Genomic DNA, 20505 nt, shown 5'->3' on the forward strand with positions numbered 1-20505 from the left:
AGAACAAACAATAACATGAATACGGGATGTATCTGAATCTGAAAAAATATGATGTCAATGAAATAAGTTCTCTTTAAAGTCATCTGAAATTAAATCGTAAGTAAACATCCAAAATTATTAAGCACTGTTCCACATAAGCACCTGTGTAGGAGGACATGGTTCCTATGAAAACATAGTGCTAATAGCAGGAAAATGACTGCTTCTATATAAAATGAAGTCATGTTTTAAGAGGAGGTAATACTGTGTTTTGTAAATAAAGAATAATGTGAATAATAACCCATGTGAGCAGTGGGAAAATGGCAGGGGAGCAGATTGTAAAATCGATTGCAGAATAAGAGCAGGTAGTCATATGGATGAAGGTATTTACTCTATTATTTAAGTACGGAGAGGTCTCAGTTGTCAAGTGATGATATGACCCTGCCTATTTATGTTGGCACTACTTCAGAGGGTAGCATGTCCATTAAGGTCATCCATTAGGAGTACGGACTGAGGAATTTGCAATGAGGAAGTGACAATGAGATTGTCAAGTTCCGTTTGATTTAATTCATAACTCGGTAAATCACTACTGCTTCCAGAGCAGTATTAAGCTGGACATGATGGAAAGGACTATGACTGCCCACAAGTATAGCTACTCCAATGAACAGGGCCATCTCCAATTGTCCTTACGTACAAGACTGATATTGCTGAAGGTAGGGTCCTCACCAAGTTTTAAATAGATTTCCTGCAGACAGAAACAAAAGAGGTTTGTGTTTCTGCAGCAAGTGCTTGATATCATTGATATTCTAGTGAAATCAATGACAGTTCCATTATAAGCATTTTCCTATTGTTCAGGCTTCATAGACTTATCTGATTTCTAGGAGATTGAAGACTTACCCCTTGTTGGGTTTATCTTTCTCATTAGATTTATTGAAGTATGGATGAACAATGTTCCATTTCTTCCTCTAGAAAAAAAATATCCAATAGACTATCAGATGTGTCATGATCACTGGGTAAGTTCAAATTACTTTCAATGGATACTTTCAGTATCCATTTTTTCTGTGGAAAGTTCTGGTGGTTTATCTTTAAGTGACTAGGTAGTGGCCCTTCCCATAGTGCATAGCATTATACACACCTAAAAAGATGAGTGTTTTGCAATATAGGATACTAAGACAATTGATGTGAAGTCATTGTGAATCTGGCTCCCATGCTCTAGAGACCAAACATGGCATGTTTTGAAGCCACTTCAAACTTGTAATGAACAGGAATCATGATCACACTGGATAATGAAAGCCTAACACAGACTTTTACAAATGTCTGTATCACCAATGTCATTTGAATCCACAACCTATTGATCAGAGTGGTTAGGCTATCAATGCTGCCAACTGGGCTGACAAATGGAAGTAAGCAAGCTTTCCTTCCACATCAAGTGATAACTTCAATTTATCATTTTTCTCAATTTAGTGTAGAGAGAAAACTTATCCTCCAGCAACATCAAATCAAGATTTGAATCTATTATCTACCTTTCTAACACATTATTCTTTATTTACAAAACACAGTATTACCTCCTCTTAAAACATGACTTCATTTTATAAGAAGAATGTGCAAGAGGTTTGTAATAGTTGCATATAATTACAAGTAATCTTACCTGTTAGAAACAGCACAGCTCCTACTGTCAGAATGATGTATGTAAATACCTATAAAAAAATAGTAAATTTCAAGATTTGTTAAAATTACTTTTTTAAAGCATTAATTTTTGTTCACTTTCACTTAGATGACAGTTGGATTAGACTGATTTTTTTCTAAATTGCATTAAATAAAAAATTAGCAGAAAAACAAGAGACATTAATTGAATATTACTAATTTTTAAAATACCGTTGGGAGTTTATTTTTCACTGGGTTAGACTATAACAAATTTAGTTTAAATCCTTTATCCAAGTGTAAGCAAACAAAGTTTGCACCTGAAAATATTTTCAGGTGCAAACTTTGTTTGCTTACACTTGGGTAAAGGATTAAACTAAATTTATTATAGTCTAACCAAGTGAAAAATAAACTTCCAACATCTTTCTCTAAATCCAGAGTAATTCAATAATAAGGTGGTATACCTGTTGGCAACTTGTATAGGTAAATATGACCTCTCCTATTGCTTCTGCCTTAGTATCTCCACGTTATCCAAGTGTAAGCAAACAAAGTTTGCTTACACTTGGATAAAGGATTAAACTAAATTTATTATTATTTTAAAATCCCACTAATTTTACTGATTAAAATTCTAGGCAAATTACTCAAAAGAGGTATTATACACAAGCAACTAATTAATTTAATTTCTTATGTATAATGGATTAAATGACTGTGTTTAAAAATACTACACTCCAAAAATCAGGATGTAGTATTTTTAAATACCAAATTCCAATGGACTACTTTCCATAACTTTCTTCAGGAGGGAACTGTTATCCCAGCAATGTCTGCTAAACATGTATGATATAACTGCATTACTGTTTATTATCCTCTTACTAAGATCTATTTCTCGGTACACTGGATTTGGCTCATTTCATGAATTTAAATTATGTTGCAAAGCCAGGCAATACAATCTAGATTACATCACCACCTCCATCATTAAATTCCTAATATGTATCCATGGGATGGAGGTACAGGATATTATGATAGTACTACATGGAAAGTTTATATCATTACTAACTTACTATCAACAATTTTCCTCCAAATTAATCTTATTTCTCAGGACTCCAATAAGCCACTCAAAATGATGGCAATCACCACCACATAGAGGTTCAAATATGTGAAGGGACAAGACAATTTCTTCTTATTCAAAAATTTTCAGCCCTCCAATAACTCTGGATTTTACTCAAGCTGCTTGATATTATAAATTAGTACATGTAACAGCCCACTAGGTATTTATGAAAAACACACTCAAACTAATATTTCATGGTACATGTGACATGGTAATATGTCACATGTACCTGATATGTAATAACTAAGTTATTAACAATATTTATACTAATACTATAATTTAATGTAGAACATGTATAACTATATTAGCTACAACCATAATCTATAACTTACCAATGTTCCAGTGAAGAACTGTCGTACTAATGGAGATGTAACCAAAATCCACATTATGCATCCCAAACAAGCACCTCCGAAAAGCTAAATTTAATAAAATAATTAAATACTGAAGAGACATTAAAACTAAAACGCAACAGTTAATTACCAATTTTTTTTTTAACAAGAATAACTAGTGCTTGAGAAGAAAAAGAAAAAATGAAATTTTTTTTTTTAATATGTTGCTCCCACCAACGAAAGGTTATTTGCAAACCATTAGTACAATTTGTACTATTGGTGGGCTAAGGATTTCTTTTTCCTATTTTTATCAATTATATATATATATATATATATATATATATATATATATAAGCTGTACTGATGGAGCAAGCTACCATCAGTACATCTTAAAGTTCAGCTACTGTGCCAATTAAACTTAAAGAAAGGTAGTGAGATAGTTATATTACCATATTCAGATTTCTGTAGCTAATGTAGTGATTCATATTTAAAGTTTCTGGAGGAAAAAAAAAATTACTAACTAAATTAACTGCAAGTGGAACTAAGAATTATTATTATGATTCAGGCCTTCATGGAGTCACAAAACTCATCATGGGAGACCCACCCTAGAAAACACAAAGTCTATCATACCACTCCTTGAACCCACTGACTTTTCGTACTTTCACCACTATCAGGCAATGCATTCTACGGTTCATCCATCCTCCATGCAAAGAAACCACTCCTTATCCTCTTCCTCACAACTTCCAGGGAAGGCACCTTGTCCTCATAAGTTATAATATGATACTATTATTTATTTGGAACTAGAATGAAAAATTGTTCAGCTGAACTATGCCAATGTTTTGGAAGCTCAAACTAGATTATCAAAAGGCACTTTAAGGAGACACATCCAATGAAGACAGGACAAAAATGAAATGACCAAGTCTAGCTAGCTTGATCTGGGGAAACATTGATGCGTAATGATTAGTTTAGTTAGTAAAATATTTATCATTATTCCAGTTTCCCCAGTCTTTTTTTTTTTTTTTTTTTATTACAGAAACTTCAATATGAATCAGTGGATAATTAAATACATTTGATATTACAACTGACACAGGCAAAACGATTCATTATATAAAATTAAATAATGATAGTCAAAAGTTTAAAACAGTAAGTTATGCATAAAAATGCAGACTATCAAAATTATAAATACCTACATGTGTAGATGGAGAGCACACATCCTTTCAGAAATATACTGCTATGGAATTATGGGAAGAGCCATTACTCAGGTCAGTTTCAACCTTTATTGAGGTCTCATCAGTGAGACCTAAACCAAAAGAAATGCTTTAAATGGTCTGGAAGTTCACCCTGGTTAAAATGACCTTCTGCATTAATTTAGCTTTCATAGCTTTCAGTATCTTGATAGGTCTAGCTCTCAATGGTAATGAGACTTCCCATAATGCATAACAATATATATATATATATATATATGCATCTGAAAAGCATGTGTGCTGAACATTATTAGATACTGAGGCAATTAAAGTCAAATCAGCAGTCTCTATATACAAGAAGTTTAGTCACAAAGATACTTCACATGCAAACTTCAGTTTGCTTATGCTTGAGTACAGGATTAAAACAAGAATTCTTTATCAAATATAATGTACTTTTTAACCAAGTTAAAAAACCTGCTACAAGAATTATTTTTGGATGTTTGGATCTGGAGAACAGAAGTAATCAAAATTATAGAAAGGAGGAAAAGAAATAATGGAAATCATCCACTGGAAATCTTACTCCAGAAATCTGTGCTTTCATCTATGCATCAATGATCTCTCATCCACTATCCGATCCTATTCGTAGCTTCGCTGATGACAATATTTTCCATTCTGCTCCTCCATTTACAAAACTTTGTACTGCTCAGGTGATTCTGACTTCAAGATGTAATATAATCAATGCCTTAAACATCGATTTCCTTGCCATTCAAACTGAGGTGAGCATAACTTGATGAGCAATGCCACCAAAATACAATTCCATCTCATTTCCCATAGAAACAGCATGCCTCATTCTCCTTAACTTTTGACAATATTCTGCTTTTTCTTCAAATTAACATGAAAAAAAAAAGGGGGGGGACAAGTAATACTTTTTTAAAGGCCATATATTTCAGCCTGAATATTACATGTAATATTCAGGTTGAAATATAATGCCTTAAATAAATAGTATTACTTATCCCTTGTGTTTTTTCTTGTTAATTTGAAGAAACCACTCATGACACAAAAGTGTCTGTGTAGTTCAGTGGAAGTGGCACTTGCGTCCCTCTGCGCTTGGTCGCTCGAAGTCAGACTTATGTTCCAAGTCTAGTCACCAACTGGAGGAACTTTTTCTAAGCCTTTCTTCAACCAATTCCTGAGTTAGTCGATCTCTGGCACGGGCAAGTGGATTTTTCCTACTGGAAACTCTGTTTTTTTTATCCCGTAAACCCAAGAAAATCGACCGTAGTACCCACATTATTTCAGACAGTAACATATCTTGCTAGGGTTAGGTACCAAGAGATGGCAGCACTTGTTTGCCAGCCTCTTCATTGGTGTCTGCCTATAATTAGTGATAGACATGGACCAGCTATCTCTGATCAATCTCTACCAGTAGCCAATCAGAGATAGCTGGCCCATGTCTATCACTAATTATAGGCAGCCACCAATGAAGAGGCTGGCAAACAAGTGCTGCCTCTCTTGGTACCTAATTTAGAGTTTAAATGAGATAACACTGAGTGAACTGCCCACTCAGTCTCCAAAAGCTAGATAGGGTATAAAGGCCTCATCTACTCCCTATACGGGAATAAAAAGGTGTTAGCCGATTTATTTTATTTTTATACTCATGACACAAGTATCTCTTAAACAATAATTGATATTCTGCTGACTAACTAGGTTAAATTTGCTCTTTGGTTGATTTTCACATTAAGCTTATCCTGGCAGATCTGCCTTACTTTAGCATATTGTTCTCTCAACATGGGGTAATACACCTACAACCTTCCTCAGAATCCTTGACAGCACTCTGACTCCTAGTCACCTTCCCCATCAACACTATTTCTGCATCGTCTTTATTTCCATGGACTCCAATGAACTGGTCATTAGCATTTCTCCATTGTCCTCTAAATCATGTATGAGCATGAGCAGCTGCTGACCAACATGCACATACAACTCCAAACTTATTGTGTTAACTTCTCATCCTCCTCCTCCATTCCACATACCTCCTCTTTGAAAGTGTCTATCCTGTACTTTCAAAATAATTATAATCCTTGGGTCGTCAAGAAACTGTAAATTCCTTTTTCTTTCTAACTACATGCTTATATATAGCGCTGTTGTGTCATAGGTCACGAGACCTTGTGTGTGTGTGTGTGTGTGTGTTGAGGTGGTGGTGGGGGGGCATTGATCTATGTTGCAGTGCCTTCAGAATGGCTGAGAAGAGGATACTCCATAGGAGAGAAAATGTAGACTAATACCTTGAGCTGTCAAGAGGAGAGCTGACATCTGTATTATTTTTCAAAGGAGAATAATAATACAGATGTCAGCTCTCCTCTTGACAGCTGTATTATTTTTCAAAGGAGAGCTTATTAAGAAAAGGTCCTTGGTGTTAGTAAGTGGGTTTATCTGGCATTCTTATGGTAATAGTTGATGGTAATTTTGGTATATCATTACTTCAACATTTCTTTCAGCTTGATTAGGGTAAATGATAATCCAGAGAAGGGAAATTAATTTGAGTAGTGAAAAAGTGAAGTTCCCAAAGAAGATTATCTCACTACTTGGGTATTTAGATGATTTTTTTTTTTGCAAACTTCAGAAATAATCAGGTCAGAGCAGTGTCAGAATTTGGAAAGCAATAAAGTGAGTAAATGAATGCAACAAAGTGTGAAAGAAAATCAGAGAATAGATCATAAATCATGTTATATCCAACTTCCCTTCAACATGGGAAGTTGGATCTAACAAATGCACATATACTATCCTTGTGATGGAAGAAATCATACAGTAGTTGAGAACCAAGCTAGATAGTAGTTGAGGCTGCCAGTTGCAGTCCCAACAGAAATAACAGGTGTGGTTTACTTAAATATAAAGAGCTAATAAGCTTCATTTCGGCAATGAAAACATTACTTAAATTAAGGGGATATTAAATCCCACATAGTTTTAAAACCGAATAAGAAACTCAAAGATTGGAATCAGAGAGTTTCTTGCCGAATATAGTAAACTATAAAGTATCGGCGACACTAGCGTTAGCAAATGCAAGTGATCCTAGTACGTGGTACAATACCAGACGACTCGTTGCAAAGGTGGGGGAAGTTCAGATCGCTATTCTTAGGTATAACTCGTTCGCAGAGTATATAAGTTCTTTTCGCTATACACTTTGGTATTAGGTCTAGCTACTCACTGATGAAGCCTCAAAAAAGGCTGAAACCGGTCTGGGTAGTGACACCTCCCTCCATAATGTAATAACAGCATACATTTCCTAGGAAATGTGTTTTTACATTATAGAAAATACCTAAGAATAGCGATCTGAACTTCCCCCACCTTTGCAACGAGTCGTCCGGTATTGTACTACGTACTAGGATCACTTGCATTTGCTAACGCTAGTGTCGCCGATACTTTATAGTTTACTATATTCGGCAAGAAACTCTCTGATTCCAATCTTTGAGTTTCTTATTCAGTTTTAAAACTATGTGGGATTTAATATCCCCTTAATTTAAGTAATGTTTTCATTGCTGAAATGAAGCTTATTAGCTCTTTATATTTAAGTAACTTAATGGTTGCACCTGTTTGGATAACTCGTTCGCAGAGTATATATAAGTTCTTTTCGCTATACACTTTGGTATTAGGTCTAGCTACTCACTGATGAAGCCTCAAAAAAAGGCTGAAACCGGTCTGGGTAGTGACCTCCCTCCATAATGTAATAACAGCATACATTTCCTAGGAAATGTGTTTTTACATTATGGAAAATACCTAAGAATAGCGATCTGAACTTCCCCCACCTTTGCAACGAGTCGTCCGGTGTGGTTTATATGCCTGGAAGGTATATATAGTATTTCTGTTAATGCTATGCAAATTATTGGTGAAATAGATGTGAAAGTGTTTTATTGATTGATGGGTTATTGCCACAAGAACAGCAAACATCATATTGCACCAAAGCAAAAGTTACAGCAGTGTTGAAGGTAACAATAAATAGTAATAAAGTGATAAATGAGTAAATAAAATATAGTGTATCAAAAGCAAATTTGAAAAAAAAAAAAAATTATAAATTAAGCAATGCAGTATCTACACAAAAATAGAATTCATAACCAACATGCAATTTATCCAAGTCTGAAAACATCTGCTTGAGTCTCAGCTAGATTAATAAAAATTTCATTCCTCTTGTGTGAAGTGCTGGCAAGACATGCATTGCATTTTTCACATATGGGTAGGTTATTAGTCCTCAATAAATAAGAATGTGTAAGATGACTGTGACCTATGTGGAGTCTAGCAAGAACAACTTCCTCTCTTCTGTTTCTACATCAACTAGACTACCAAAGCTTAATTTCAGTCTTAATCTCATGCAAATTGTTTGTCAGTACTTCCTGCCAATGGGTAATTAGTTTTGATCTTATAAGCTGTCTGAAGTTTATATTTGGGACTGTCAAACAATACATGGAAAAGGTATGAGCTGATTTAGCAGCTGCATCCACAATCTCATACTCTAATTCCAATGGCTGGAGATTCAGCACAACCAAATATCGAAATTGAAGGTCTTTATTTTGTACAACAGTTGTAAAATCTCACAAAGCACTGCTGGATGTGGATTATACACAAGAGACAAGATGGCCTGCAAAGAACTAAATGAGTCTGTATAACTTAGTTTTTGTAGCATTTTTCTTTTATATGCACAAGTGCAGGCTGAATAACATGCAACTCTTATGTAATTACTACAATTAAGCAGGATACAGTAATGTCAAGAAACACAACCAACAAAGGTCTTGGATCTTGAACCACCAGCATAGATGAACATAAAGTCAGAGTGGGTTGCTCTGCATGTGCATTAAAAAAATTGCAGGTAGCCGGTGTATGAGATTTTGTAATTGACAAACAGAGATTACAGGATGGAATGCAAACCTGCAATGGAGGAATGCTATTATGTTTGGTGCAGGTAATGTTAACATTCATGCGAATAGCTTCCATAATCTCTAAGACACATATCGAAGGAAAGTGTGGTGGTCTGACATGTGATATTGAGCTTTCCACCCCCCAGAGAAAAGATACTAGTTCATGTAGGGTGTTCTGGAGGAGACTATTTTTAAGGCATAGTTAAGAGACAACTGTTTTCATCTAAGCAACAGAGCAGGTTCATTTACTATTCATCATCAGGGAGGCCCTGATGATGGATGGGGTCCAACCATCAGAGCATGCTCACTCTTGGGGAACTACAAATGTGGGACCCATAATCAAGCTTTGACCATAAAATGGGACGATGAAGGAGGAAAGAACATCGATCAGCACCTCATTTTGTAGAGGATACAGTGCAAAAGAGATTCAATTTTGGCTTTGCAATTGTACAGGGAACTGATCTGACTTCATTTGATCTACTGTTATTACCATAAACACAAAGTTGTTTTGGGGTAGGAGAAGGGAGATGAGAAACTAAAAATGGTTCAGTGAAAAATAAATATGATAATAGGACTAATGAATGCAGACATACTGCATTTGTAAAACATAAGATGACACATATTACACACTTATAAATTACTGGTGAGCAGGTCTATTATATAGCATTCAGAGATCTAATACAGTGCTTCCCAAACTGTAGGCTACAGGCCCCTTGGGGGCCATAAGTTTTGTTGAGGGGGCTGTGAAATAATGAAAACAAATTTAAAATGTTTTAAGACTAAGTAGATTTTTTTTTTAATCTTAAAAGAAACGTATTTAATTTTTATTATTTCCTTTTTGTTCTTTTTTATATTTTAATGGAAAAAAAAAATTACATATTGGTGTTGGTTCACAAATTTTGCTTCTTGCATATTTCGGCGATTAATGAATATTAGTAAATATATGCTTATTCATATAAGCTTAATTTCAAAGGTATTGATAAGAAACACAAAAAAGATTACAAGTGCAAAATCTTGAATATAAATTGTATTGAATATAAATACAATAAACATTATAATAATATGTCTGTATTATGATTTTTTTTCGATGGGGGCCGTGAAATATTTTAATTTTTCCAGGGGGCCTTGCCATCCATAAGTTTGGGAAGCACTGATCTAATAGATAAGGTTAGATGTTATAACTTATTTTAACAGTATTACAACACTAATCAAACTAAATTATAAAACCTATCAACTGGCTTATATTTCGTGAGATTTCAAACCAGCATCTTCAGAGCACAAAACATGTTACAGTTTACACGTGGCAATGAGTAAATAAAACAATTAAAATTGTAATGGACAAAAGATTTAAGTACTATTTTGGAGCCCTTTAATTTAAAAAGAACTGTTACAGCTATGTAGGAGCTGATCTTAAGATAATTATTATTATTATTAAAGGCAACTCCAAGGAGTCCATAGAGACTCAGTGAGGGAGGCCCTAAACATCATGTCAACAACTATCCAACATTTGTGCAGTATCTATCATACTTTGCTTTGAAGTAATTCATAGTGATGGCATCAACAACAGACTCTGGCAACCTATTCCGCTCACTACTCTCCAAACAAAAAACCTAGTTTTAACATCCTTGCTAACTATACTCTTACTCAGTTTCCATGGATGGCTCCTAGCTCTTCCACAACCAGACCTATTCCGAAAAAGTTCCTCAGAAAATAATCTTGTAAACACACTTCAGTAATTTGTTTGTCTCAATCATATTACCCCTTTTCTGCCTATCAACCAGTTTCTGTAACCCACAAATCTTCAACCTGTTCCCGTAAGGTTCATTTCATAGACCAGCTACCAGCTTAGTCACTAGCCTCTAGACCCTCATCCTCTCCACCTCATCACCAAGAAACCCTGGCACCTAGATTTGTGTGCATTAGTCAAGATGGGGGTCTTATCAAGGCTCAATAAAGGAACAATAATGTGCTTGTCTCCACTTGTCAAAGTATTCTTCAGTAACCAAGTGATCTGATGAGCTGCTTTAGCCACTTTTATTATGTGCTTCCTAAACTTTAACTCCCTATCCCTTGCTGCTTCACGTAAAACTCAAGCTGGTATACCATCCAATCCTATAGCTATATTCACAACTCCCAAATTTTTGACAAATTAATGCAACCATGCTTGTTCAGGTTAGGCGAATGCTTCATAGTCGTTGCTGAATAAAAATCTTTCTGACCTGTAAAGACTTCTATATAGTACACTGGTTTTTTCCATCTACTTGTGTGTGAAGGGATGTCCAAAGCATGGCCTGCTAATCCAGACTTGCCAAAATAATGATAAGGAACATATTTATGTTCTCTACAGCAGACATTTGCATTCAAGAAGATTGTATACATGGAAAGCCCCAGGGGAGGATATAAATAGAAGAAATTAAATAGATTATGTTTTTTGATAAACAAAAGATATAGAAACATTATAAAAGATGTGATAACATATCCAGGAGCAGACTATGATACAGATCATATATTGTTGTCAACTAAGATGAGGATTCATCTAAAAAAAGGTAACTGCAGGGAAACGGAACAAATCATGGAACGACTGAAGATACCAAGTAAGGTGAATGAATTCGCAAAGAAAGTAGAAGAAGAAATGAATGAGAGAAATATACAAGAAACTGATGATGTAAGTGAAAAATGGAAGATTCTGAAGGAAAGCATAATTACTGCTACAGAATTACATTTAGCCAAAAGAAGAGGAAAGAGAGAAAAGAAAGAAGCCATGGATGACAGACAATATTTTGAGAAAAATATCACAAAGAAGAAAGTTAGTTAACAGTAAAGTAGAGGGAGGAAAAAAGCAGTATAAAGACTTCAGTAGGGAGAATACAAAGAGAGATAAAAAGGAAGAGTGGTTAGATGAAATAAGTAAAGATACAGCAGCAAAGGCAGAAAGAAATGACATAAAAGATGTTTATAAAAACATTAATATGATGACAGGACGATGCAAAGGACTGGAGCAGTCAAGAATGAAAGAGGTGAAATTCTGATAGAAAAAGAGAAGATATTACAGAGATGAGAAGAATATGTAAGTAAACTTTATGAAGACACAGGAAGAGGAGAAAATCAAATGAAAGAGCATAATGGGTAGAGGCTGTACATCATGAGGGAGGAATTGAATCTAGCAATTCAAAAGGAAAATCCCCTAAAATATATGGTATACAATAGAACTTATAAGGAGTATAGGTGAAAAAAGTATGGAAGTGTTATGGCAAATTGTTAACGGAATTTATGAGGGACAAGAATTACCAGAGGAGTTTAGAATATCAATTTTTATCCCCATTCCAAAAAAGACGGGAATTTTAGAACGCTAAGTCTTATAACTCACACAGCAAAAATTTTGGCACAAATAATTTTAGAGAGAATTAAGAATAAAATAGAAAAAGAAATTAATGAGGAACAGTTTGGATTCCAAACCAACAGAGGAACTAGAGAGGCTATAAGTTGTCTAAGAATTATTGGGGAGAAAACACTAAACCATGTTTTGGGGATTTCTAGATTTTGAAAAGGCATTTGATACAGTGAAACATAAAAGGCTTTTTGACATTCTAGAAAATATTGACTCTTACGACTTGGAAATTTTAAAGAATTATATTGATCACAAACAGCATAAGTATGTGTAAATGGAGAGGAAACAGGAGAATTCCCAGTGGGGAGAGAGAGGAGTTAGACAAGGATGCAAGTTATCACCATTATTGTTTAATCTTTATAGTGAACCGATGCTTAGGATGATTTTATTCCTTCTTCTACTCTAGGATGTAGAAGAAGGAATAAAAATAAATGGAAGAATCGCTAATAACTTAAGATATGCGGATGATGTAGTGGTGATGGCAGAAAGTGAAAATGGATTACAACAAATTGTTCAAAGAACTTAAATAAAAATAAACTCTGCATTTTTTCCAAGGCAATAGTTATATGTATTGAATTACTATATGTGTTAAATCATTTTACTACTGGGAGAACAATATAAAATGCTTGATTGATTTAAATATAAGTTGTTAAATTTAATTTAATTACATATTTCTGTTTGTTTTTTTTTTGTTTTTTTTTTTTATATGTAACACAACTTTATGAGGACACTCTGGGCAACATGAGAACTTAATGAGAACACTGTGGGCGACATGAACATGTGCAGCAACAAGTTCATCAAAGTCGATTTTCAACAATGATGACGATATTCGTAACAAATCCTGAAGGTGGTCATCAGTCAATCGGCTTCTTTGTGACGACAATACTTTCTTGTGCACAGACAATACTTGCAAACACAAAAGGCACTGTGGTTTGTTGTTGTTACTGTTTATAAACAGAAATTCATTTTCCCATTTCCCCAGAAATGACCTGTTTTCTTCACAGATCTTACATTTCTTACTCATAGTACACAAAGACTGAAGTAACTAACTGACCAGGGGACACAAACTGCAACAATAACACTGTTAACTGTGAAACTGATCACTGTAACCAGAGCAGAGCGACTTTCAATGATGCGTTACTCTGGAGCACATAGAAATCTACCACTCCCACTACTCGCACAGAGAAGCAGTAGATTTTATAAATTGAGTAATCTTTTTAAAGCAATTTATTGGCCACCTATGGTCTAAACAATACACTAAATAGACATGCCTCTGCAACCTACTGATGTCAGCATCATGGCTCGCCTGATGTTTAGCCCGAGCCATGTTGGCATTTGCCAACATGGCTCGGGCTAAACTAATTCCAACTTAATTAGTGTATTAAGTTAGAAAATGAGTTAGTTAGAATAATATTGGAGTGTAGATAGTGGAGAAGTTACTAAATTAAAATAAGTGACAAGTATGATTCGTCATATAAATTCTGAAAGCAAAACTTTTGTGCACATAGTTACTAGGTGTTTACATGCCCAGCTCACAAGGAACGTGGTACATAGTATTAATGCATGACAGATTTTATATTCTTTCATGGACAACATGAAATAAAAAAAAAATAATTAAAAAAAAGGTGATGAAATGTAGACCTCAAAAGAGTCTAGAATTTCATGTAAATCTCATATGAATAATAATATCAGGATTATTCAAGCCTTTGTCCATTCCAACCTCTCCTCATTCATATTACTATTCATTTCCTAGCATCCCCACACCATTTTCCATTTAAACTCACACATACAGTTTTAAACTCTTCTGCTTTCTTTGAAATTCAAAGAACAAATTTTTTTTAATTACTGTTCCACGTAAACATCGGAATTACAATAGATGTTGGAATTTAAGTATAAATATAGTATAACCAATAACTTGGTTGTACTATAAATTAAAGATGCCAAGAAATTATATTCTTGGATAAAGCGTAAACAAACTCATATGGCAACTCGTATACAGAAGCTAATAACTTCACATCACTTGCCTTAGTATCCCATAATGCAAAGCACATATCCTTACAGACATGTATAATGCATAGCATTATACATGTCTGTAAGGATATATAAGTTGCCCAGTCCTGAAAATAGTTCAGGTGCAAACTTTGTTTGTTTACACTTGGATAAAGGATTAAACCAAGAATATAATTTCTTGGCATCTTTAATTTATCATATCATAAATATCAGTTTTTAACAAAGTCTATGGATTGTAAAAGAGCTTAAAATATAACAAATTCAAACTCAGGATATGATACCTCCTGCATTGTGTAAAAATGTAGTCAGTTATTTTATCTTCCAAAATGTTTATGCAACCTTTATAATCATCTGTTAATATGTTTAGAATAAGTTTCTGATGACTTGTTAGTTATTGAATATTTTATATCATTAAGTTTTATTAAAAGCAATAATAATCTTATACATGTTTGACTAAAATATTTTCAGCTTTTCTTCAGGAAACTTAATTAAAGCTAACATAACAAAATAATAGTTTGACTGTTACTTAAGTAAAGCAATTACAGATAAAACTACTTTACCAGTGAATATTTTCAATGAAAGACATGATTATTCTTCCTTGTATTGATGTAAGTGGTAAACTAATGCAAGTGTTGTTCTAGCCAGTTTGTCTGCTTTTTTCATTTTGCCATACAAGGAAAGCAGCCAAAACATACAATTAACAGATTTTAACTTCAGTAGTATAAATTGGAGAGAGGAAGATGCATGTAGCAATAGGGGAATGGAATTTCTAGACTTCTTGAGGGACAAATGTCTTAGGCAACATGTAACAGAGGGAACAAGAGGTTCAAAAGTTTTGGATTTGGTTATAGCATCAGAAGAGTTGATAATAACTGAGTTGATGTCTCTCCCACCAGTTGGAGAGAGTGACCATATGGTGTTGACTTGGAAAATGAATAGACATGCAGGAGTATCAAAGAGACGGGAACTTATGTGGAATTATAAGGCAGGTGATTATAATAGTCTTAGACGTCAACTTCGGGAAGTTTCATGGAGGCAGGAATTGGAAGGCCGGGATATCACTAGTGTGTGGGAAATTGTGAAAGAATATTTGTTATCAGCAATGGTAAGTTGTATACTACGAGTGAAGAAGAGGACGCAATTTGGAGTAAAGTGGATGACAAACAATATTAAACAGGAATTGCATGCGAAAAAGAGGCTGTGGAAGAGATATAAAGAGACAGGTGAAGAGATGCATGAGGAATATAAGACACAGGCCAGAAGAGTGACTAGTGTGGTAAGGAAAGCGAAACTGGAATATGAGAGCAGATTGGCCCTAAGATCCAAAGAAAATCCTAGGGAATTTTTTAGCTATGTGGCCAGTAGGAGGAGAAATGACTGTGGAAGAATGATATTGTGGGATAAAAATGGGAATAGAGTGACTGATGCAGAGGACATAGTCCTAGAGGAGTCAGTTTTAATGCTAGAGGGATAGGACTGGTTCGAGGTCTGGAGGTACAGGAGGAGAGTGTGTTTCAGATACTGAGTACTCTGGATGTCAGTAAAGCTGTGGGACTGGATGGTATTTCACCACGAGTTTTGAGAGAATGTGCTAGGGAATTGACAGTGCCTTTGACCTGGCTTTTCAATGAAAGTCTGGTTTTGGCAAAGGTGCCCAGGGAATGGAAGGAAGGTAAGATAGTGCCATTGCATAAGGGTGGTAACAGACTGGAAGTGTCTAATTATAGGCCAGTCTGTGTGTCATCAGTAGTTGTTAAGATCTTGGAGAAAGTAGTGAGGGACCGTATACAGCATTGGGCAGATGAGGGTAATGTTATCTGTGAGAATCAACATGGATTTGTGAAAGGACGCTCTTGTTTTAGCAATATGCTAGCCTTTTATAATAAAGTTTCAAGAACATTAGATGAGGGAAAGGCATATACTGCAATTTTCTTAGACTTGGCAAAGGCATTTGACAGGGTGCCACATGATAAGCTGATATTTAAGTTGCAGCACATGGGTCTGGATGTCAGATTGGTCCATTGGATTCAGGATTGGCTGTCTGATAGGTATCGGAGAGTTGTGTATGGTGGAGCAGTTTCCAGGAGGCAGAGGGTTACAAGTGGGGTACCACAGGGCTCAGTACTAGGACCTATATTGTTTAACCTTTATATCAATGACATAGCCAGTGGATTGCAGGGGGATATTCAGTTGTTCGCAGATGATGCGAAGCTGGGAAGGATTATTAGTAATAGTGCAGATGTGGTAGCCCTGCAAGAGGATTTAAATAAGCTAGATAGATGGGCAAATGAATGGGGGTGTCAGTTTAATGCAGCAAAATGTAAGGTCTTGAGGTTGGGAAACATCGATGGGATGCTGCATACTCTATGGGAGGAGTTATACTGGAGGAAGTAGGGGAGACAAGAGATCTGGGGTTGATGATTGATAGAAACCTGAAGTTTAGGGGATATATTGCAAAGGTGGTGAAGGTAACACAGAGGATTGCTGCTATTATGAGAAGGACACTGACCTGCAGAGATAAGAGGGTTATCATTCCATTGTATAAGTCTCTGATCAGACCACACTTGGACTATTGTTCTCAGATTTGGTCCCCAGGATTTGAAGGGGATAAATTAACTGTGGAAAGGATACAAAGACAGATGACAAAGATGGTTTCAGGACTGTACAAGGATAGTTATGAGGATCGGCTGAGAGAATGCGGATTGCAGAGTTTGCTGGATAGAAGAAGGAGAGGTGATATGATTGAGACTTTTAAACTGTTGAGAGGTGGTTACAGGGGTGACACTGGGGAGTTCTTTCGCTTGGTTGAACAGCGGGAAGGAGTGATGACAAGAGGCCATCCCTGGAAGTTATGAAAGGAAACTGTGAGCAAGAGGGTAAGGAGTGGTTTCTTTGTGTGGAGGGTGGTTGAGCTGTGGAATGTATGCATTGCCTGATGGAGTGGTGGGAGCGAGAACGGTCAGTGAGTTTAAAAGGTGGTATGATAGACTTTGTGTTTCTCAGGGGGGACCTCCCCTCGATGAGTCTTGACAGACTTTATGTCTTAGGAAGGACCTCCCTCGATGAGTCTTTTGACTCCTTGGAGGTCTGAATAATAATAATAACAACAACAGATATCTCCTAGCTTAGCTGCTTTGGCAGCAATTCAAAAAAACAATTATATATTGTTTTAATTGTTTTTAATCTGACTAATATCTACCACAATCCCTCACTCCCAGAGTAATACTAATAGCACTAATTTAATATGCCTTTAGTTTATTATTGATAGGATTTACAAACTACACTATTTTCATCCCCTCCTCTTCTTTTTACTTTACTACATAAATATTAGAAGAATCCGAGATAGCTACAGAAATGCTTGACCAAGCAATTTGCTAATTATATCACAAAGTCTACCCTATATTAAAACAAAAGTTTTTTTTTCTAACAGCATGTTAACAGAAAGCACAGGCCAAATCTAGGCAAAATATCATGGGTTATGTACAGATCACAAATATAAATTTATATACATAATTAGGTATAAGCCATCCATTTAAAAATTATCTGCATCACAACTCTCAGGTCCCTGTAACCTTAATGTGTCAAAACCTGAATATCTCATCATGATAGTGTTAGTGGTAATGACATCAATTACCAGCAACTAACAATACATTTCTTTGTACTCTGAGTTTATCCCATATGTCACCTGCTTACTGTACAGGGTGTCACAGCCTTTCACAGTCCATCTTGAAACTCACCAAACCAACTTCACTGCCTCCTCTTTCATTCTATCTACTTCTGTTCTTTGAAACAGTCTCCCCCATTCTGCTTTTCCCAAAGATTACAACCCTCAGCTGTTCAAGCAAAATGTGAACATATTCCTCCTTTCTTCTATTCCTCTTGCACACACACAGCACTAATGTGTTATAGGTCTTGTGGTCATTTATGTGTGGATCAGATTATATATATAAGCCAATGTGATATCCTAACATGGTACATGTAAGTGTAAAGCATTACCCCAGCACAGTTAGAAGAATGTGATATTCTCTTCATTTAGAAAAGCCCTCTGTTTAGATTATATTACTGAAGAACAGTTATAATTTTTTCCCCCTTCCCTCCAGCTGAAGGTCAATACTTGGTCTTATAGATGGCAGGATTTTCCTTTCTAGAAACTCAGATTTGTTGGCATGATAATTCAGAAAAACTAGTCAGAGGGTAGTGTTTTCTTACTTATCCAAAAATAGACAGAAAATCACAATTATTATTATTTCAATATATCTAAAACAAAAAATCCTTCACTTTCAAAATACACACACAATATATATATATATATATATTTAAAAAAAATTTTTTTAGTAAGTTGTCTTTCATCAGTTTGATTAGTTCTTTCTCTTGAAAAGCATGGGGAAAAGTATCAAAACTGATTCCTTGTTTCCATCAATTAATGTTTTTATCAGACTAAATTATAATATGGGACTGCTAATCAAATAAGAACAGAAACATAACTGATATTTTTATTTTCTAAATGGTACTACATTCTTGCCTTTGGATATGCATTTTTTGTAAATAAATGCTGTAGGTGTCATTTGTGTATTTCATCATTAACAATATAAATTTCAACTAATGCCATTTTTTCTAATTACAGTTCACCAGGTTGGGCATCATGTCAGTGAGCTTATTTCCTAAATTTGATCGACAAACCAATACTAGTGCTACAGTGAAATGGCTAAAAATGGTGAAGCAGAAAGGCAAAATTTGCCCATTTGGAAGCAAATAGATAACAGACAAAAATATATTTGATACAGCCTCTGTAGGTAGTCAATTATGATAATGCCCTTTGGGTGGAAATAGCAGGGTTCAAATCCATCTGGGAACTGAAAATAAGGTTGCAGGATCTTACATGGAGGTAGAGTTATTTTCATTCTGCAAAACAGAGCTGTAAGAATTAATTAGTGTATGATGATACAGAAGCCACAAGCCCCATATGGATAGTACAGAACCATCTTATGAAACTAACACAAAGCTATTGATAATGTATTTTTTTCTCTCAATTGCATGTGTTCTCCTGGCTGGTTTGCCTGTTCTGAGGGATGAAAAATTCTAGTTTCTGGGAGAAAAACCCTTCCCTCTATCCCAGTATGAGACTGGCTAACTCATCTTTAGTTGAAAGAGACCAGATCAAGGACCTGGTCTCTTTCATTTGATTCTTGTCCATGACCTCACATCATGGACAGGAATCAAACCCAGGTCTTTCCAACCAAAGAGCTTTGTCTGTACTGACTGAGATACAGATACTGAGATACTTCCCAGCGGCTTAGAGATACCAGAGAAAACATGAGTGACAGATACAGACTATACAGACAGAATAACTGCTCTTTCATAGCACTAATCAAGTTTCTATAAAGCTAAGTTGCTTGGATAATAACTGCTCTTTCATAGTGCTAATTAGGTTTCTATAAAGCTAAGTTGCTTGGGTAATAGGGTCATGGGCCTAACAATTAGAGAAAGCATCCAATAAACTGGATGCCTAGAACTCCAAAAGGCAAAGATGTCCTCAGAGTAAATTATAATTTAATTCAAATTCACATGCCTTCCCTGAAAGCAGCATGTTTTTCTTATTCCTTTACAAGTGAATAATCAAGCAATAATAAATGCAAAAGGGAAAAAGTTAAAATGAAGTCATCAATTCTTGGTAAGAAATATACCTAAGAGAAGTAATGTTAACATTTATTTGGGATATTTAAAATATCTTTTTGAATGCTTTGTAGAAAGAAACGCTATCCAAGTAATATGGTACATGTTATTTTGTCACATATGGAATCATGATAATATTACTTGTAAGCCCATATTCTCAACATAAGCCCTGATCACAGTAAGTATCAAATTTCCTTGTTGACATCTGCATCAATTGATTTTTGTTACTAGGCCAATAAAATAATAAACATACTTAACTTAAAAACAATCACGTATGTATATGTGACTTCTAATA

At 35.2% G+C, this 20505-nt stretch overlaps 1 protein-coding gene across 1 annotated transcript in view; it reads right to left on the reverse strand.

Moving 5' to 3' along the window:
* LOC150098699 (tetraspanin-18-like) overlaps window positions 1–20505 on the reverse strand; it is a 71839-nt gene that overhangs the window by 50429 nt on the left and 905 nt on the right. The window contains exons 2-3 of the mRNA XM_090404962.1: window positions 3055–3138; window positions 1625–1673 (exon numbers count right to left, since the gene is read on the reverse strand). Coding sequence (XP_090261088.1) covers window positions 1625–1673; window positions 3055–3138 — 133 coding nt within the window. The remainder of the gene's footprint in view (window positions 1–1624; window positions 1674–3054; window positions 3139–20505) is intronic.

Source organism: Typopeltis vanoorti, chromosome 15, assembly GCF_054136105.1.
Source record: "Typopeltis vanoorti isolate ZY-2024b chromosome 15, IOZ_Tvanoo_1.0, whole genome shotgun sequence".
NCBI classification, from domain to species: domain Eukaryota; kingdom Metazoa; phylum Arthropoda; class Arachnida; order Uropygi; family Thelyphonidae; genus Typopeltis; species Typopeltis vanoorti.